Source organism: Aotus nancymaae, unplaced genomic scaffold (genome assembly GCF_030222135.1).
Source record: "Aotus nancymaae isolate 86718 unplaced genomic scaffold, 86718_ANA_hifiasm-v0.15.2.pri h1tg000012l, whole genome shotgun sequence".
NCBI lineage: Eukaryota > Metazoa > Chordata > Mammalia > Primates > Aotidae > Aotus > Aotus nancymaae.
The window spans coordinates 49,844,982-49,866,454 of record NW_026988423.1 but is presented as its reverse complement, the minus strand read 5'-3'; the positions used below and the strand labels follow the sequence as shown (position 1 = coordinate 49,866,454).

Here is a 21,473-nt window from a genome sequence, read left to right as displayed (position 1 = left end):
CGGGTTTGTTTACGTCCCGGGGAGCGCCCTGGGGCCCCCAGCGCACCTCGCGTCCGCCCCGCTCTTTTGTGTGCCTGTGTCGGTGGAGAGGACCTGCCCGTCGGTGGCCGGGGACCCCCGCGGGGGCGCTTTGGGGAAACTTGGCGAGGGGCGGCGGGGGTGCCCGGCGCGCGGTGCCGCTGGGTCGCGGTGTCCCGGACCGCCGGGTGCGGGCACGGGCTGAGGAGGTTGCAACTTTCCCCGAGCGCAGGCCCCGCGCTGTTCCCCCGGGTGCCCAGACGGGGGACGCTGCCTCCCCGCCGCCGGTGCGGGCGGCGAAAGCCGCGCGCCAGGGGGCTCCAGCAGCCCCCGGTGACCCGCGGCTCCCGCTCCCTTCCTGGCCTCCCCGCGGGGCTTCTGCCCTCTCTGCAGGGCCCGCCATGGAGCGCGCAGCGGGTGCGCTCGAAGATGCCTTCTCGGGCCGGGTTCTCGAAAGCAGAGCCCAGGGGGCCCGTTGGGATCTTAGCGTACCGGGCGGTGGTCCGCGCGCGGAGTCCCCGGCGCCGCGCGGAGACAGTGTCGGGGCTCCCCGGCCCGCGCCCGAGCCGCCGCCGCCGTGCCCAGGGGGCGAGTGCCCGCCTGCCACCCCCCGCCCGGAGGAACGGCGTGCCCTTAGGGTCCGCCCCGCACGTGCCAGCTCGGCGCCCGCGGCGCCCGGACAGTCCCGGGACTCTGCCAGGTGGATGTTGTGCGTAGCTGGAGCCAAGTTGAAGGTGAGCGGCGTGTGGACCAGAAGCCCCGAGACTGCAGTCTCGAGGGGAACCGGGGATGTGTGTGTGTGTGTGTGTGTGTGTGTGTTGGGCGGGGAGGGGGAGTGCCTGGGTCCCGCGGCTTAGAATGGCCCAGGGCGGCCTGACACTCGGAGGGATAGGAGGGTTCCGCAAGGCCCCTGGGGAACGGCTACTGCCCCGGCTGCAAAGGTGTGCTTGAAGGTAAACTTGACTGAACTTAACCTGGAGGACTGACTGATTACAATGACCTACAGCATTACCTTTAGGAGCAAAGCAGCTGAACTCGAGATGCAGGCTTGTATGAAACGAAGCGGGTTGGATTAAAACATATTTAAATGGAATCTGACAACTTTAATTATATATGCTTGTTTTCTGCTCTTGCCTACGTAAGAACGATAAAGCCGAGTCATAGTCGTTATGAAATTTCCTGAAATTTCTCGCTTAACTAGGAAGAAGACTATGCGAAATATGTATTTCCGATAAGATTAAAACTTAAAGGAGTCTGAGTATTTATTGACTAAAATAGATTACTCCAAAGTGTCTATTGTGTAAATTAGATTCCTGGATGTAATGAACACAGCCCAATGGCATTTTTGATAAATTGGTCTACCCTGTTTTAGTAAAAATAGCTCCCTTTTACCATAATTTAATTCCTGTGCTTACTGTAAAACCCGTTGTAGAGTTTTAAAGAGACAAAGCGTATTATTTTTTCCCCTTGTCTTCCTTAATATGACATCGTTAGCTTAATATCAATGAAGTTTCTTTTTTTGAGCATCCTGGCAAAACTGCCTGGAAAATGGATTTGGTTTCTAGAGTTACTAGATTTTAAGAACTCTAAACCGTACTGTCCCCCATATTAGCTACTTCTTCAGGGGTTCAGAGCTCCAGGATTCCAGGGAAAGTTTCCACGTCCGTTTACTTGCACTTTCTTCTTAATATCTATAAGAAGGAAACAAAAGCAAACCCGAAAACAAAATCCCTTATCTGAATGTCGTTCCTCTTTTACTGAGCACTCCTTTGCTTTTGGTGTTTGCTAACGGTTTGGCCTTAGATGATTTCCTATGGGTTTGCAAACTTCAATTGAATATGGAATGTCAGAGTTCAACTCTAAGGCCAATGTGGTTCTTTCTCTGGGCCCTGAGGAGGCCTTCGGAGTCGGTGTCTGGTTAATTCCCACCGACAGTCGGTGAGCCAATAGGACGACAGTTTGAGAGAGAATTCATTAGTTTCAGATTCTTCTCATCCTTCCAGACCTCTTTATACTGAGATTGGGTTGCCACCCGGGAGTAAAGAGGCTGAGTGGTCTCAGCAGAGACAAATCCAGCTTGGAGACGGTTGGAGACGTCAGCTGGTCCAGGTGAGATTGGGCAGTTCTGGAGCTCTGCAGCCACCCAGTGAGCCAGGGCGGCCGCGTTCTTGTCCCTCGGCTTCCTGGGTCTTGAAGCTGCCGCCTTGGCACAGGAGTGAGTGCTCAGGAAGAGAGTTTCTGAAGACTGTGTTTTATTCTGTTTCCTTTTGACTCCCAAAGGCTCGTGGTATGGAAGTTTCAGTGCTGTGGCATTGCTAAGACTAGTTGGACAAGTTTTTTATCCTATCTCAGACTTGTAAAAAGCAGGGTTTTCTTTTTAAATAAGAAAAGCACCGTTGCATAAATTTGTCTTTTAAATACATAATTGAAAAGAGGACACTTTCTAAGACAAGCTCGTGGCACTCTGTATGTCGGTGGAGTTTTGAACTCTTTGGGGTGGGGCCTGCCAGTGACTGCCTTCCCACATGGTGACCAGCTTTCCCCTTTAAGCAGCCTCTGAACAAGTCAGCTTTCAAAGTTGCCTTCTTTTTCAGAATCAAAAATCAATTTCAGTTTTGCTGAAAGTCCATTTTCTGATGGCTCTTCTTCCCGCGCTGTGGAAATGTGTATGTTACTGGCTGTCCAGTACTGCTCGCCATAATATTATTTTAACTAAAATGTCCCACCTAGTACCCTGTATAAAATAACGATTCAAGAAATTACACTGCTGCTGCTCCTGTTTTTGTTTTCTTGGTTCTTTTAGTATGGGTGTCTTTGAGGTTAGATGTGGGAAGGGGTCATTGGCAGCTGATTTAAGTTTTTTTCTATGTGAAACTCTTTTTTTCCTTAAAGGTGCAAGTTGGTGAAGGGATAGTGTTACTGCAACAACTCCTGGTGCAGTTGAGTCCACAGAGACCCCTTTGACTGCATTGTCAGTTTCATGTGTCTTCTGTGGGTAGTTAGCCAACCTGAGAAAGTTGAAAGGGCCAAATAGTCCAATACCTTTAGGAATGATTCTCTCCTAAATCCGCTGAGGTAATGTTTAAAATGCAGTCTGGTGAAGTGTGCTCAGCCTAAGACCTTTAATGGCTATTTTAAAAGTCTCCTGTTGCTGTACAATTAAGACAAACTCCATCAGGGTTTATATGGTATCTGTGCAGAAACAATAGTTTGTGCTCTCTGATTCCCCTCGGGGTCTACCTGTAGCAGTGAACGATCAAAACCGGTCCTGAGGCTGAACTCACTCTCTGCGTCTTAGGGGAGAAAACAAGGCTGGAAGTAGAAAATCCACTTTCGTTTCAGCTCCTCTGTAATGCCCCAGGAACGTCTGTTTGTAGTGAAATGAAGGAAGGACACATTTGTTAGGGGAAAACTTGTAAATTTTGTAAACACAGAAATTCACCGTATGAAGAATCCTACAGAGGTAGGTTAAATTCCTACTGGTGCTTTTTCCATTTCAAATAGTTTACACATTTGTCACATGTAAATTTCACAGCCGGCTCTATCTGACCAATTGTAACACAAATGCTACAAAAGGCAACTCTAACATTATTCTATTCAGATATATAGGATAGTGAGTTATTGTAGAAATTACTTAAGACCTATTTAAAATTACTGCATATATAACTTTAAAAAAATATAATTGCTCTCCCCATGAAAAGTGACTTCTATTAGTAATTGTCAAAGACAGAAATTTGTCTGTCTTGTCCCTTTGTTTTGTCTGAAGCCCCGAGTTATCGCTGCAGAGAGAGAGTTTTGGTTTCTACTCAAATTTCCCTGCCGCCGATTGTTTAAACCAGACCCTTAATCTTATTTTAACGTATTTAAAATGTTCAAAAAACCCGGAAGAATTGTTTTGTGTAAGTAGCAAGCGAATGTAGCTTAAACACTCAAGCAATTCTGGTATCTAATTGGAAACAGGTGGAATTCTTGGAATCCCATGTTTGAGTCTTTTTATAGCAAAGCCCAGGGACACTTTTCACTTATAGCCATTCGTTTTGTCGAAGCTATTTGAAGAGGGGCCCCACAGCCTCTCCTTATGTCCCACTGTTATTTACCTGGACGAAGCAGTCATGCTGGGCGTTTTAGGAACCGGATACTTGTGAATGTCTAAATGCCGAGAGAAGTGTGTGTGTGTGCAGATAATGGGGTGAAAAGGAATCTGATGGCATAGACAAGCGATTGAAAAACAGTATTATTATGACTTTTATAGCAAAGAATTTGTGAATTCATTTGTGACTTCTGACCTGATGAACCCTTGACTGACCTGAGCATGTAGGTACATTTTATTATACCCTGATAATGATTTAGAATTCAGAAAGAAGATACTCCCCCTACCTCAAAAAAAAGTATACACTTAAGAGATATAAACTCCACTAGCAACCAAAAGAGTGTTAACTTGGCGAAGGGGATATTTTTGTAAAATATTAATGGCAGGGCCCTCGGAATTGACTGTGTCACTTGATCCATCCTAGTTTTCAAGGTGTGGTCTTGAAAAGCAGTCGATCGCCCTGGTTTTGGGATGTGTTTCGAAACCAAGTTTTGGTTGTGTGTAGGTGCTGGATTTTCCCGCAGAGGACAGCTAAGGTTTTGTATGAGCAGTTTTAGATTCGCTGAGCTGTAATGAGCCCTGCTTCTCAGTTGTCTTCTGAGAAGGTTGATGGAGGAGAGTTGTCTCTGGCGGGGATGGAGGTGTCCCTACAAGAAATGACCCGGGACTGAGGGAAACCTGTGCCGTTCCCCTAATTTGTGCTGCGCCCGAAACAGCTTTTGAAGCACCTGGCTTGCGACTTAAAAAGATTTTTAAAAAGTGTTTGTGCTGCTGCCCTGTTCAGGTATGACACAGTGAGGGGTGAACCACTCTTTTTAAAAGATGTCTAAGGCCGTGTGCGGCAACCCACATCTGTAATCCCAGTACTTTGGGAGGCTGAGGTGGGCAGATCACTTGAGGTCAGGAGTTTGAGACTAGCCTGGCCAACATGGTGAAAACTCATCTCTACTAAAAATACAAAAATTTGCCAAGCGTCGTGGTGCATGTTCATAATCCCAGCTACTCAGGAGGCTGAGGCACAAGAATTGCTTGAGCCTGGGAGGTGGAGGTTGCAGTGAACTGAGATCGAATGACTGCACTGCAGCCTGGGTGACAGAGCAAGACTCTGTCTCAGGAAAAAAAAAATAAAGATATCTAATTTGTTGCAAAACCGTCAAGAACCTTCCCTTTAAAAAGCTAACACCTCTCTAATAAAAATAATTTTACTTTTGTTGTAATTAAATTCAGAGAGGATGGTGTTAGTGCACAAAATAAAGATTGTCAGTTTCTTTATTTTAATCCAAAGGCATTTCCTTACTGCAGGAGACCCAGGACCGTTGGCAGAAGTTTTGTGTTGATTAGAGCCCTGGGCCATGGGAAGCCCAGGTAGCGTGGCCACAGAATTCCTCGCCCAATCCCCTGGCTTCCCGCACAAGCAGGATTGGTACAGATCTCACCCACAGGGGTCTTCCTACACAGGGAAACATAATCACACAGGTGACTGGAACTGAGCCAAGGATGGCAGTGTTCCTCCCAGGGATTTACTAACACTGCCAGCAACTCAAGAAGTAGCTAGCCAGGAGTTTCACAGTCAGTGAAACTGACTAGGTTCTGCATCCTTTCATGAAAGCCTTTGTGAAAATGAGCCCAATACGGGGCCCAAACCTTTATAAAGAACAAGACCTGCCAGAGTGGACTGGGCCTCGGCTGATTCGATCAACCACGCTTGAAATCTTGGATGGTCTTGATCATGTGTGATTGATGCAGTTAACCAAGGAGGAAATTAACAGAGCTTACTCTGAAACACCAGGGAAGTGGCTTATTCTTTCTTCGAGTGACTTTGAGTGGATACCGGCACACCGCCTGTTTTCTTGCAGATACTTTTCTATTGGGCTGTGTTTATTCAATAAGGAAATGAAGTGAACATTTTTTTAAAAAGTGAACCATGGGTTGTGAGGTGTTCTGAATTTGGTTAAGGGAAAAACAAATTGACAAATTAGCTCTTTCTTAAGCGAATATTGCGAAATAGTGAGAAATAGAATGCCTGTCTTACCGTCATTAAAAATTTATCTGGGTGTTGACAGCTTTTTGTTAAATATAAGACATTCAGATCCTGTCCACCCAGCAAAAAACCAAACCAGAAAACAAAATGCAACACAAAAGCTTCTTAACATTTCCCCCCCAAAAGCAAGACAGTTTTTCTTAAACTGGTGCTTTCTCCCTAATGGATTGCTATGATTTTGTTTTCTCTAACATAATTTTATGTCTGTAAGACAGAATGAATATCAACTCCTTTTATTTTATTTTATTTTATTTTTTGAGACATAGTCTCACTCTGTCACCCATCCTGGCATGCAGAGTGCAAACTCTGCTCACTGAAACCTCCACCCACCGGGTTCAAGTGATTCTTGTGCCTCAGCCCCCACAGTAGCTGGGATTACAGGTGCATGCCACCATGCCCAGCTCATTTTTGTTTTTAATAGAGACGGGGTTTCACCATGTTGGCCAGGCTGGTTTCAAACCCGTGACCTCCAAGCAGTCCACTCACCTCGGCCTCTCAAAGTGCTGGGATTACAGGTGTGAGCCACTGCGCCCGGCCTCCACTCTTTTTAGACACCTTTTTTCTATGGTTGTTTTGGGCCTGTAAGTTTCTCTGGTTTATTGCCACTTTCCCCTCCTGTTTCTAGGGAAGAAATGGTTATTTAGATAAAAACAGTTTGATAAAAGGTAGCAGATAATACCCAAGGTAAATGTTTGTCTTGAAGTGCCTGAAGCTGTGTGAACACTGGTAAAGCCGTGGGCTGCGGTGAGTGAGGAAAGGCCCGGCTCGGAGCCGCCCTCAGCCTCCGGGTGCCAGCTGGGGCCCTTGGCGTCAGGACTGCCTGTCACTTCTTGCCCTTCTCCTGCCCTGCCAAGCTTGTCCCCTCCTGTGTTGTGACAACTGTTTTTTTTTTTTTTTTTATAAAAAACTAATTTGTACAGCTCCATTATTTTGAGATTCTTGGAAGAAAGATACTATGTAAATGAAAATTAAAAATAAAATTCTCGCTGGAGGGAATCGTATACATGTACTTTTTTGATGAGGTTTGGAAAAGACTTTTGTTCTCTCTCTGGAACTGGGAACATTCTGTGGCTCCTGTCACCATCTCTGTCACTCTGAAAGGTGCGGCAGATAATGGTCAAACACATTATTTTCTTTTTACCACAGTGGTTGACCCAGAACTTGAACCCATGCAGTCCTGGGTCCAGTGAACTATTTCTGTGGCACACGGTTCTGCTCTGACCTCACCGAGAGCATGCATAGCAACCGCCCGGAAACACCAACCTTTCACAAGGAAAAGGGCTGGAATCCCCAATATATAGAGATTACAGCTAAAATTACAACCAGGGCTGTAAATCAAATCCCGTCTTCCCTTCCTGTTCACACAGCAGAGATGTTATAAGTCGTACAGGTTTGAGACAGAAAATTGAGAGCAGAGGAGCATGTGTTTAAACCAGTGTAGAAACATTCATTTACCAGAATTGCTTTATTTCGCCCGTATCTCAACTCGTTTCTTACACAGTAATGCGTGCTGTCTCGTCACTCAGCCAAGTGGTAGACAAGTTCAGGTTTGGAGTCAGGTTTCTGCTCCTTGGGGGATCCAGAAGCCTGCAGTTACCAGTGAGCCTGGAGGACCACGAGGTGGCTGGGTCCCTTGGAAAAGATCTGTGCTACAGAATCATAAAACCACCACCCAGAGCTGGCCATCCCAGAGAGAAGGCTCGGTCACCTCTTCCCTTCCACCTGGTCCTCAGCCCTGGTCACACAGTTTGTCAGCATTGACCTGAGACTGGGAGAGGAGGGACATTGCCAGTAATGGTTGAATGTCGTCAGGGGAGTAAGAAGTAGTTTGCGATTGTTTTACGTGGCTCTGTGTTGGTATATAATTATGCTGTCATCTTAAAACGGCCTGATACCTTAATGAAATGTGCGCGCGCGCGCGTGTGTGTGTGTGTGTGTGTGTGTGTGTGTGTGTGTGTTTGCAGTTAGTTTTGGGGGCTGCTTATTGTGTGTGAGAGCCAAGTCTTTCTAACACACAGGAGCTGACTGCATCGTCGTTTACTTGTTTCAAAACTGCCCATTTGAAACAGGTCGCAATCCATTATAAATGCGGCTGGCAGATTAATCTTCCCAAACCATTGATTTCATCATGCCATCCCTCTCCTTAAACGTCCACGGTGGCCCACTCGGGCGCAGAGTGGAGACCATGTTCCTTAGGGTAGCATGCAGAGTTCCTGATGGTCCCTTCTGCCCCACCTAAACCCTTTCCATCCCTGCTAGAATGACTCCAGAATCTTGCTTATTTGGGGAAGCTCCCTCCTCCTCCCTCTGTACATCTGAACTTCAAGCCTATTTCAGAATCTTTTTTGTTTTTGACTTTTTGAGGAAGGGTCTTGCTCTGTTGCCCCAGCTGGAGTGCAGTGGTAAGATCATAGCTCACTGAAGCTTTGACCTGCTGGGTTCAAGTGACCGTCGTGGACCCCCCGCTCACCTCAGCCTCTCGAGTAACTGGGACTACAGGCATACACCGTCACATCTGGCTGATTTTTCTGTTTTTTGTAGAGACAGGGTTTCCCCATGTTCCCAGGCTAGTTTCGAACTCCTGGACTCCAGTGATCCTCCTTCCTTGGCTTCCTAAAGTGCCAGGATTACATTTGTGACCCACTACCGCGCCCAGCCTTCAAGCCTATTTCATGCATTCCTTTTTCCTTCGCCCCTGTGTGCCCAGCAGCAGTGATGGAGATTTAGAATAGCAGTGGCTTCCCGCCTAGAGGGGCAGGCAGCACCGGAAGGTTGGGGCTGGGATGGCGCTGTGTGTCTGAGCCTTCGGGAAGGCTGCAGGAAGGGATTGGAAGGTGGGTGGGGGAGTGGGCAGGGGTGCCCACTGAGTTATGTGCCCTTGGGGAGGTGTGGGAGGGAGGCTTTCCAGCAGAACAGTGGTGGGGTGGCCAGGGATTTCTAGGGCTCCCCTCTGAGCTTGGGTTTCCTCCCTGTGCCCTGATCATCCCTTGGGTACCCACCACTTCATCTGCCACACAGGCCCTTGCTCTCCACCACGTGTGTCCGATTTAGGACTTGTTCAGCTGATTAAGAATGCAAACTTAATTCTTCTATTTTAACAAGCAGATTATATTAAAGCGACTGTGTTTCTAAAGCTACTGATGGTATACCTTTGGAATAGATGTTTCTTTTTCAGTCTATTAATTATCCTTGGTTGCAAAGTAACCTGTTATTTTCAGTCTTATTAATTATCTTTCTTTACAAAGTAACGTAAGTGTTGGCTAAAATATGCTTGACTCTTGACCCTTGAACAACATGGGGGTTAGGGGCTGATTCCTTCCCAGCCCCTGTTCCCTACCCCCCGCCACCTGCCCCCACCCCTGCCCCTGCCGCCTGTACAGTAAAAAATCCACATATAACTTTTTCCCTCTCTCTTCTTTCTTCCTTTTTTCCTTCCTTCCTCTTTCTTTCTTTCTTTGCTTCTTTCTTTCTTTTCTTTCTTTTTTCTCTTTCTTCTTTCCTTTCTTCCTTTCATTTCTTTTTCTTTCTTTTCTTTCTCTCTCCCTTTCTCTCTTCTCTTTCTCTTTCTTTTTTCTCTTTTCTTTCTCTCTTTCTCTCCTTCCTTCCCTTTTCTTTTCTTTTCTTTCTATTATTTTCTTTTTTCTTTTCAGACAGGGTCTCACTCTGTCACCCTGGCTAGAGTGCAGTGACACGACCGTAGCAGACTATAGCCTGGACCTCCTGGGCTCAAGCAATTCTCCCACCTCAGCCTCCCAGTAGCTGGTACTACAGACACTCACCAGCACGACTGGCTAATTTGTAAATGTTTTTGTAGAGACAGGGTCTTGCTTTATTGCCCAGGCTGGTCTTGAGGTCCTGGGCTCAAGTAATCCTCCTGTCCCAGCCTCCTAAAGTGCTGAGATTATAGGCATGAGCTACCACTCCCACACAGAACTTTTGATTCCCCAAAAACTTAATTACTAATAACCTACCAATGGTGGAAAGCCTTACTAATAACATAAACAGTCGCTTGATTAACGTGTATTTTGTATGTTATATGCATGATATACTGTATTCTTAGAATGAAGTAAGCTAGAGAAAAGAAAATGTTATTAAGAAAATCATAAAGAAGAGAGAATGTATTTACTAATCAGAAGGTAGAAATGGGTCATCAGAAAGGTCTTTTAGCCTTCACAATGAGGAGACTGAGGAGGAAGAGGAGGGGTTGATCTCACCGTTTCAGGCTGGTGGAGGCAGAAGGGGTGGAACAGGTGGAGGGGGAGTCAGGAGAAGCATGCTCGCTCAGTGTAACTTTATTTTTTGGGATGGAATCACCCAGGCTGGAGTGCAGTGGTGCGATCTCGGCTCACTGCAACCTCCACCTCCCTGGTTTGAGTGATTCTTCTGCCTCAGCCTCCTGAGTAGCTGGTACTCTAGGTGCCCGCCACCATGCCCGGCTAATTTTTGAAATTTTAGTAGAGACGGGGTTTCATCACATTGGCCAGGTTGGTCTCAGAATTCCTGACCTCAGATGATCCACCCACCTCGGCCTCCTAAAGTGCTGGGATGACAGGCGTGAGCTACTGTGCCCAGCCCCACTTTTGTTATGGAAAAAAAAGTCCATGCCTGTGTGGCCCTACAGAGTTCAAACCTGTGGTTCAAGAGTCCGCTGTATGTATAATTGTACTTGTGGCACATAGAACACAAAAAGATCCACGTTTTTAAAAACAGCATCGAGCAGAACAGTTCTTTGACAGAGATTTGTTCTTCGACTCTGCCGACAATGGCCTGAATGGGAGGAAACTTCCCCAGATGAACGGACGGGGAAGGTGCATGTTGTAGTTCTCAAAACTCAACAAATGTAAGAGAAACCCAGCAGCAAGAAACACGGAGGTTTGGGTGTCAGTATTGGAGGAAAGTCTCACGTCTGCCTTGTCCCCCAAACCCCGTCCCATGGGCCTGGCCTGTGTCTGAGCAAAGGCACGCCCCACTCTGGGTCGGCCCCATTTCAGATCAGTGGCCTTCATAGGCCCCGCGGGCTTTGCGGCCTCCTCCTTTAGTCAAAGAAAGTACCTAGGATATTTTTGTAGAGGTGACGTCACTGTCTGGCTGCTGAAGCATTTGCTTGGATTTGGGAAGTGAGGGCTGGGAGAGGAGGACTTAGAGAGGCAGGATGCTCAGGTCCAGTGCGGGGTGGCTAAGGTGGGGTGGGCTTGGCATCTGCAGGGACAGGGTGGAGGGAGAGGAGCCACCCTAGGCAGGGGGAAGGGGTGTACCCCCTTTGGGATATGGGGGCTTTGGGGGACTGGTGGGAGGGAATTCCAGGGAATGAGCTCCTGGGGAAAAGGAGGCTTTAAGCTCAGTGGAGAGGTGAGTGCTGAAGTCTGGAAGATGAGTTGAAACCTGGAGTTGAAGCCCAAGGAGGATTTTGTTGGAGTTTTGGCTGGTGCTTGAGAGTTTTGCATTATTTGGGGCAGGGTGGGGTAAAGAATTAATTTGAACTGGCACAGCACCCGTTTGTCTTGACTTTCCCCGTTCTGGAGTGAGGACGGCTTGATGTTTTAGTAAAAGGAGTAGTGGAGAGAGAGAATGTTGCTTGTAGGATTGCATCCTACATACCGTATCCAGTTTTCCATCCGCTGGTGACAAGTGGATGTAAAACTAACAATAATCATTTACTAATAGTAATCATTGCACTAATAGTAATCATTTCATGGGAACGGGCGGTGGGTGGGCCCGGGCTTAGGCTCTCGGTTTATTTCATGTTATTTGCATGACAGCTCTATGGAGCTGCGTCCCCGCCGTAGGTGAGAAGCCTGGTGTCGGGGGTTTATCCCTGCTGTTGCTGAGCTCCAGGCGTGCTTTTCGTCCCGACCCCGCCGTTCCCTAGACAACCCTCAGCCAAAGCAGTGGGGTCATCCGGGGACTTAGAAAGGACCTCTTCTCAGGGGCTGTCCAAGATGAGCTTGGCTGGGTCTAGGTCACTTAGCAGTGAGCAGCTGGGGATGGAAATGGGGCCTGGGTGGGTGGGCTTGAGGCCTCAGGGAGGCCTGGCTGGAGCCTTGCCCTGGCCGGAGACTTCAAACTCAGCCCTGCAGAGAAGGGTCATCTGATGACAGAATCACGGCTCCCCCGCCATTCTGGTTAGCAAACTTCATCTGACAGTTGGGATACGGTTGTGGCTTGGGCTGCAAGGAGCCCCACTCTTGCATTACTCGTTATCCTCAGATGCCCTATCCGTGCATGAAGCAGATTTGGTGGGAGAGTTTTGGGGAACTGTTAGGCAGAAGAGAGGCCTGGTCACGGGGCCTGAGGGCACTGGAGGAGAGGCCTGCCCTGTTCGTGGGTGGTTCAGTGAGCACTGGATGGGGAGTCTCTTTACAGGACTTCCCTCTGAGATGCCTGGCCTGATGCCCCTGTGTGCTGGGGAGCAAATTGCCCATAGATACTGATCCTTATACTTAACCCTGTGACGGTCAAAACGAGATCCCCACTCTCCAAGCCCCTGGGAGACAGGTTGATGTAGCCTCTGCATGTCGCGCTCATGTTCCTGCAGACCCCCTGCCATGGTCGGGGCGGCACCCATCACGCAGGGTTCTGCTCTGAACTACATGGGATGCTGGGCGAGTGTTTTCTAAGAGACGGATTTCATAAGACACGTGCCCAGCAGCCGTCTGGCCTGAGAGAAACAGCCGCATCCCTGAGCTCTTAGCTTCTTTTCCTCGGGGAATTATCACTGTACTGGAAAATTGAGGTTCTGGGCCACTCTGGCTGCAGAGGCTTTTGTTTTTGTTGTTTTGAGACCAGGTCTTGCTCTGTTGTGGACTGCAGTGGTGCAGTCATAGCTCTCTGCTGCATCAAACTCCCAGGCTCGAGTGATCCTCCTGTCTCAGACTCCCTTGCAGCTGGGACCACAGGCATGCCCCACCATGCCTGGCTAGTTTTTTAAATATGTTTTTGTACAGATAGGGTCTCATTATGTTGGCCAGGCTGGTCTCAAACTCCTGGGCTCAAGTGATCTTCCTGCCTCAGCCTCCCTCATAGCTGGGATCTCAGGCGTGTCCCACCATACCTAGCTATTTTGTTTACATATTTTTGTACAGACAGGGTCTTATTATGTTGGCCAGGCTGGTCTCAAACTCCTGGGCTCAAGTGATCCTCCTGTCTCAGCCTCCCAACGTGCTGGGATTATAGGCGTGAGATCGCTGCGCCCGGCCCAGATGACTCTTGCATGCCTGATTTTTTTTTTTTTTTTTTGGTAATGATGCACTTTGTTATGTTAAAAAATTATAAATTTAAAGAGAAAATGTGCAAAAATGTGCACTGGTCTCAAAAATAACGCAGCGAATTGGAGTGAAGTTGTTGGCAGTTCTGTGTGTTTCAGGGTGACTCATCTTTTTCATAGGCTGTTGGGGCCTTGCGTCGTCGCTTCGTGTTCTGATCACATCTCCATGGGGCCTGATGACTTGAATGGATCCTGTTCAAGCCCCTGGGTCACCCAGAGAAACACACTCCCAGCCTGGGTTACCCAGAGAAACACACCCCCGGCCTGGGTTAACCAGAGAGACACATTCCTGGCCTGCTGGTTGGTCAGAGAATGCAGGACACATGGGGTATCCCAAGGTGTCAGATGGCAGCTGGTTGGATGTGTCTGCTGTGTGGGCAGAGGAGGGGTTTGGAAAGATGGTCTCTGGCTGTCTCACTCCAGAGACTTATTTAGGCCGTTGTTGAGCGTTTATTGAGTGTCTGCTGTGTGCAGGCAGCATTCCAGCACAGGGATTGGGTGATCAGAGAGTAGGGAATCCTTGCCCTCAAGGAACTGACATTCTTTTTTTTTTTTTTTTTTTTTGAGACAGTCTTGCTCTGTCGTCCAGGCTGGAGTGCAGCAGTGGGGCAATCTCACCTCACTGCAAGCTCCGCCTCCTGGGTTCAAGTGATTCTTCTGTCTCAGTCTCCTGAATAGCTGGGATTACAGGTGCATGCCACCACACCTGGCTAATTTTTTGCATTTTTAGTAGAGACGGGGTTTTGCCATGTTGGCCAGGCTGATCTCAAACTCCTGACCTCAGGTGATCTGCCCACCTCAGTCTCCCAAAGTGCTGGGATTACAGGCATGAGCCCTGCGCCCAGCTGGAACTGACATTCTTACAGGGGAGATGGGAAACAAAGGCAGGGAATAAATGACCTGTATAGCTTGAGTGCCCAGGGAACAGCAGGACTGGTATGCAAAGCCCCACAGAGTCACCTATGTCTTCTGAAGGCCCTGAGAAATAATTTATTATTATTATTATTTTTTTTTTTTAGAGCCAGAGTCTCACTCTGTCACCCAGCCTCCAGTATCGTGGTGTGATCATAGCTCACTGCATCTTCAACCTCCCGGGCTCAAGCGATCCTTCCACCTCAGCTTCCTGAGTAACCGGGACTACAGCCATGCACCACCATACCGGGCCAATTTTTTGGCATTTTTTCTAGAGACAGGGATCTCTCTGTGTTGCCCAGGCTGGCCTTGAACTCCTGGCCTCAGGCGATCCTTCTGCCTTGGCCTTCCAAAGCTCTGTGATTCCAGGCCTGAGCCACTGCCCCTGGCCCCGATTTTTAAACTGAAGAGGGACGGTTCAGTTGTCAGGATGTGTTTCGGAGGATCCTTTCGGAAGCCACATATGAAAGGCAGGCTAGACTGAGGAGGGAGGGGTGGCAATAGAACCAGGAGAGTGTGGTGGTCATGGCTGGCAAGAGGATGCCAGGCTGTGGCCATGCCAGACTCAGTGTGCCCAGGCCCTGGCATCCCAGACCGCTGAGGGGTGATGGGTGAGATGGGGCTGGATGAGTGACATTTCCGCAGGCCTCCAGAGGGGTCCAGAAAACTGAGGGGAATAGCAGGGGCAGGGAACAGCCTGTGGAGGGTGTGGTCATCAGCGTCCCCTGGCACATCCAGTGAGCTCACTGTGTCCCCAGCGCCTGCGGTGCAGGGCGCTGGCACCTCCAGAGGCGGGCACTGTGCAGACATCCACCCAGCCAGGCCCCACACATTTATCAAACACAAGTGGGGCGACAGGACCCACACTTCGGTGTTGGATGTGACTCACACACGCGGGGAGTTGGCTTGGAGTTCCTTGATTCATCCCTATTTGCTTTCTGTCTGTAATCCTTTGTAATTCCCTTGTTTCATGATGTCATTCTAATGGAAGTAAACCAGAACCTTTCAAAATTATGTAATTAATTGCATTCAGCTTCAGTGACAATGACTAATTATAGTGATACCTGGTGGCAAGGCAGGTACCTACTGCTGGGGGCTCCTGTCTGCTCGGTACTAGGACTGCATCGGAGCGGCTGCACTGGGGTCAGCTGGCTGCCCTACGGACTGCTCCGGTGCCCCTGGTTCCCACCTTACCAGAAACAGCTCCAAGGTCATGCCGGGAGGGGCCGGGGAGGGCCGCGGTGTGCAGGGAGGAGCTGCTTCGGGGTGGGAGGCCTTGGACTTGTCTGCAGGTTAAAGAGAAGTCTTACTGGGCAAGTAACTTCAGGGCTGGCTACAGGAGGCTGAGAGCATTCTCCTCTGATTCACCTATTTTCCTGAGAAAAAGGAGGGAGGGTGTGTTCCAGTGAACGTGAAGGGTTTAAGCATCAGAAAGGCAAGCCAGGTACAGTGGCTCACACCTGTAATACCAATACTTTGGGAAGCTGAGGCAGGAGGATCTCTTGAGTCCTGGAGTTCAAGACCAGCCTGGGCAATACGGTGCGACCTTGTCTCTACAGAAAAAACGAAAAAAACGAAATTAGCCGAGTACGGTGGCTCACATCTCTAATACCAATACTTTAGGAGGCTGAGGCAGGAGGATTGCTTGAGCTCAGGAGTTCAAGACCAGCCTGGGCAACATAGTGAGACCCCATCTCTACAGGGAAGGAAAAGAAACAAAAGAAATTAGCCCAGCATGGTGGCTCACACCCGTAATCCTGGCTATTAGCCCAGCATGGTGGCTCACACCTGTAATCCTGGCTACTCAGGAGGCTGAGGCAGGAGGATTGCTTGAGCCCAGGAGTGGGAAGCCACGGTGACCTGTAACAGTGCCATTGCACTCCAGCCTGGGTGACGGAACAAGAGGAAGACTCTGTCTCAAAAAAAAAAAAGAGAATCCCAAAGCAAGCTTGTGGAGCAGGGAGAAAGTGCGACAGTCGCCTCAGGGCATGGGAGAGCAGGAGATGGATACCAAGTTAAAAACTGTTACTGTGCTGTAGTATTTCCAGGAGGCTAAGTCCAGGGCTCTGGGACCTGTCAGCTGTGGCATCAGACCCTAAAACAGAGCTCTGCAGTGTTAGCCCTCCCTGAAGGACTGCATCGTTTTTGCAGATCAGTTTTATTTTGTGTTGGGAGGAGGCGATGTCCCCCCTAAATCAGGGCACTTGGCGTCTCCTTCTAACGGGGGGTGCGACGTCTGTCCTATAATGGGCCGTACAGCGTTCACACGAGGATGGAGTGGGTGGGGTGCTGGGCCGGCCCCTCCGATCCTGTCCTGTCCCTGCGCAGCCACGTGCCTTTGCTTGTCCCCAGACATTCTGCTGTCACAATTCTTCCAGGGAAGAATCTGCAAGTGGAATCCACAGGGCGGTGCCCAGGGGTGGCATTCAGTGCCTAGTGTTCTGTTTCAGAGAGATGTGTCTCTATCTGAAAAGCTGATTCTTCCTTTCTTTCCTTTTTTTTCCTTTTTTTTTTTTTTTTTTTTGAGATGGAGTCTCCCTCTGTCACCTAGGCAGGAGTGCAGTCACGCTATCTTGGCTCACCACAACCTCCATCCACCTCCCAGATTCAAACAATTCTGCCTCAGCCTCCCGAGTAGCTGGGATTACAGGCTCTTACCACCATGCCCAGCTAACTTTTAGTAGACATGGGGTTTCGCCATGTTGGCCAGGCTGGTCTCAAACTCCTGACCTCAAGTGATCCGCCCGCCTCAACCTCCCGAAGTGCTGGATTATAGGTGTGAGCCAGTGTGCTTGGCCTGGAGAGGTACTCGCAGTGCTGTGGACCGGGTGTTCCACTCTCCCTTGTTTCATGGGCTAGGTGTGCTGTCCTGGCATCAGGGCTTCTTGCTTCAAAGCGTAGCTAGGGGGATATTTGTATTAGGTCCATTCAGATACCTAAATGTCTTACGGATTTTCATTTATTTTTTGGAGATGGTGTCTCACTCTGTCACCCAGCTGGAGTGCAGTGACATAATCTTGGCTTACTGTAACCTCCATCTCCCTGGTTCAAGCGATTCTCCTGCCTCAGCCTCCCGAGTAGAGGGATTACAGGCATGCAGCACCATGCCCAGCTAATTTTTGTATTCTTAGTAGCGATGGAGTTTTGCCTTGTTAGCCAGGCAGGTCTCAAACTCCCTACTTTAGGTGATCTACCTGCCTCAGCTTCCCAAAGTGCTGGGATTATAGGCGTCAGCCACCACACCCAGCCTTGTTTTCTATTTTTAAAGAAAGAACAGGACTAAAGACATATGCGTGCCCAGTGAGTTTTTAAAAGTTCCTTTTTTAAAGGAGAGCCAGGAAGGTTCAGAGTATTCTTAAAAAGAACATTTCTTCTGTTCTAAACATGCCACTTGTTGCCCTGGTGCAGAGAGCAATTCTTTTGACACAGTACCTTTGTCCTGTGACTTTTGTTTTAAAAATAAAATTCATATAATGTACCATTCGGCGGGCGGATCACTTGAGGCCAGAAGTTCGAGACCAGCCTGACCAATGTGGCAAAATCCCATCTCTACTAAAAATACAAAAATTAGCTGGACGTGGTGGCGGGTGTCTGTAATCCCAGCTACTCTGGAGGCTGAGGCAGGAGAGTATCTTGAACCTAGGAGGCAGAGGTTGCAGTGAGCCGAGATTGTGCCACTGCACTACAGCCTGGGCAACAAAGTGAAACTCTGTGTCAAAAATAAATAAATAAGGGCCAGGAGAGGTGGTTCACGCCTGTAATCCCAGCACTTTGGGAGGCTGAGGTGGGCGGATCACAAGGTTGGGAGTTCGAGACCAGCCTGACCAATATGGTGAAACCCCATCTCTACTAAAAAATGTTTTAAAAATTAGCCTGGGTGTGGTAGCGCATGCCTGTAATCTAAGCTACTTGGGAGGCTGAGGCAGGAGAATTGCTTGAACCCGGGAGGCGGAAAGTTAGTTATCTTAGAATGTACTATTAAATTATGATTGACTATAGTCTCCCTGTTGTGCTATCACATACTAGACCTTATTCATTGATTGTTATTTTTTTGTAGCCGTTAGCCGTCCCCACCTCCCCGCATTGTTGCATTTTGAGCTCTGATGTGTTAGTCCCGTTTGTTCTCCAGAACGCTCCTTTAACACCTGGGCCTTTCCATCTTGCCTTCTTCTGCCCTGGCTGTCACGCCATCTCTTCCTCGGATCTCTCCTGGGGTGTAGGTGCTCCCCTGCGAACCACTGCTGTGTACAAAGTGATTTTGTGCTCAAGCAGGTGGATTGCTTGAGCCCAGGAGTTTCAGACCACCTTGGGCAACATAGTGAGACCCCATCTCTACAAAAAAATGACTGTCGTGCAGTTTGGGATGAGAGTTGATTGCCCACCCAGTCCTCCTTCCTCCTCACCCCACTGGCCCTCCTCACCCCACTGGACCCCTGTTCCCGGGTGATGAAGCCTGAGGCTTCTCTAAATGAATCCTTGGCCAGGCGCGGTGGCTCACGCCTGTAATCCCAACACTTTGGGAGGCCGAGGTGGGTGAATCACCTGAGATCAGGAGTTCAAAACCAGCCTGGCCAACATGATGGAACCCTGTCTCTACTAAAAATACAAAAAATTAGTTGGGCGTGGTGGTACACACCTGTAGTCCCAGCTACTCAGAAGGCTGAGGCAGGAGAATCACTTGAACCCGGGAGGTGGAGGTTGCAGGGAGTTGAGATCAGGCCACCTCACTCCATCTTGGGTGACGGAGTAAGACTCCGTCTCAAAAAAAAAAAAAGAAGAATCCTGGCCGTGCCATCTCCCCGGCCAGGGGGCATTTCACTTCGTTTTTGGCTGGAGAAACGGACGTGCCTGTGGGGGAAGAGGCTGCCCCCACCTGCTACCACCATCCCAGCATGGGTGCGGTGGGGGGCAGGGGAGACAGAGTAAAAATCACAGAGGACATGGAGCAGGAAGATGAAGGAAACTGGGCCCTTGATGGCTCTGAGCTGCAGATTGAGCCAGTCCTGTGGTGCCCCGTCCCCATTTTTCTGTGGCCTGAGAAAGTCAGATTTCCTCATCATTTGTAGTTGGCCATTCTGTTATTTGGAGCTGGAAGAGCATCTGAAACAACCTTCTACAATGAAAATCCAGGTTCTAGAAGCTTGCTGTGCACGGCTTTGACTTGGTGGGAACTTAGAGTGATGCCTTTGAGATGCACTGGTCTGGGTTACAGGTATATTTGAGAGTGTGAGGAGGACATATGTCCTCTAAGCTCTGTTTTCTAAAGACAGCAGAATTCCATTTGCCAAGCCAGATGTCCCTCAATACGTTAGATCCCGCCAATAAAACATTAAGCAATTAGAATGGTTAATATTCAGTAAAGTATAATTAGAAGCTGGCATAAATTGTGAATGAAATTGGCAGGTTCCATACGTTACAGCGAAATACCAAATCTTTTTTTAGTTGTGTATGTGTATCTCAGTGAGTCTGTCAACTCGGATGGGTAAATCTTACCTCCTCTGTGGATAGAAACAAGCTCAATTTCAGCTCAGTTCACTATAAATTTTAAATGTTTAAGGACATCTTGCCAGTTCTATCATGTTAAAGATACTGAAATCTGGCTGGGTGTGGTGGCTCACGCCTGCAGTCCCAGCACTTTGGGAGGCTGAGGCGGGTGGATTGCTTGAGCCCAGGAGTTCAAGACCAGACTGGGCAATATAGTGAAACCCCCTCTCTACAGAAAAATCCAAAAGTAGCTGGGCATCGTGATGCACACTGTGGTCCCACGTAACTTAGGAGGCTGAGGTGGGAGGATCGCTTGAACCCAGGAGGTCGAAGGTGCAGGGAGCTACGATTGTGCCACTGCACTCCAGCCTGGGCAACAGAGTGAGACCCTGTAAAAATAAATAAATAAATAAAAAATAACAAAATTCTCAAGACAATTATAAGGGTTTTTACACTCACTCCCTTCCTAGCACATCACAATTTAATATATTCAGTTTTTCCCTCCTTTAGGGTCCATTCTCATTTCAGCCCCCTTTCCTCATTCTACTCTACTAATTATGCATATAAAATATGGATGCAAACTTCTAAAATATGTGGCCTGTTTTGTGTGTATATGTGGTTTTAATTCATAAGCGTGCATTGTGCCCTAAATCTTTTTCTTCCTCCGTTTCACTCATTACACTTTTTTTTTGGAGAGACAGAGTCTCACTCTGTCGCCCAGGCTAGAGTGCAGCTGTACAATCTCGACTTACTGCAACCTACGCCTCCTGGGTTGAAACGATTCTCCTGCCTCAGCTTCTCCAGCAGCTGGGACTGCAGGCACCTGCCCACACCCAGCTAATTTTTTGTATTTTAGTAGAGATGGGGTTTCACCATGTTGGCCAGGCCAGTCTTGAACTCATCATCTCAGGTGATCCACCTGCCTCAGCCTCCCAAAGTGCTGGGATTACAGGCGTGAGCCACCTCGCCCAAGCTCACTCATCACAGTTTTTGAGACGTCTTGTTGTGTATGTCATTCCCTGTGAATTTTGTTTGTTATGACAGCTGCATTGAAATCCATCTTCAGGGCCAGATGCAGTGGCTCATGCCTGTAATCCCAGCACTTTGGGAGGCCGAGGCCGGTGGATCACCTGAGATCAGGAGTTCGAGACCAGCCTGGCCAGCATAATGAAACCCCGTGTCTACCAAAACACAAAAAATTAGCCAGGTGTGGGGGCAGGTGCCTGTAGTCCCAGTTACTGGAGACGCTGAGGCAGGAGAATCACTTGAACCCAGGAGATGGAGGTTGCAGTGAGCCGAGACCATGCCATTGCACTCCAGCCTGGGCAACAAAGGTGAAACGCCATCTAAAAGAAAAAATCCATCTTCAGAATTCACCTCTGTTAATCTGCGCAGAGTGCCGTAACAGAATACGATAGACGGGTTGGCTTTCACATATTTACACAACACATATTTATCTCTCATAGTTCTGGAGGCTGGAAAGTTGGAGATCCGGGTACGGGCCAGTGTGGTCCCTGGTGCCGGGCCTTTTCCTGGCTTGCAGACAGCCTCGTTTTTGCTGTGTCGTCACATAGCAGAGAGTGTGTGCAGGCAGGCAAGCCAGCTCTCTGGTATCTCCTGTTTGTAAGTATGTTAATCCCATCATGAGGGCTTTACCCTAGTGG

General features: G+C 48.7%; 1 protein-coding gene across 4 annotated transcripts in view; it reads left to right on the top strand.

The window, feature by feature from the left end:
- The window catches only part of CUX1 (cut like homeobox 1), a 465,449-nt gene that overhangs the window by 938 nt on the left and 443,038 nt on the right, over positions 1 to 21,473 (top strand). Inside the window, exon 1 of one of the 4 annotated variants that reach the window (XM_064375704.1) lies at positions 685 to 752. The exons of the other annotated variants lie outside the window; for them this stretch is intronic. Within the exon in view, the coding sequence (XP_064231774.1) occupies positions 723 to 752 (30 nt within the window). The 5' untranslated portion in view covers positions 685 to 722. Of the gene's footprint in view, positions 1 to 684; positions 753 to 21,473 lie in introns of those variants that run through there. 4 annotated transcript variants of the gene reach the window in all.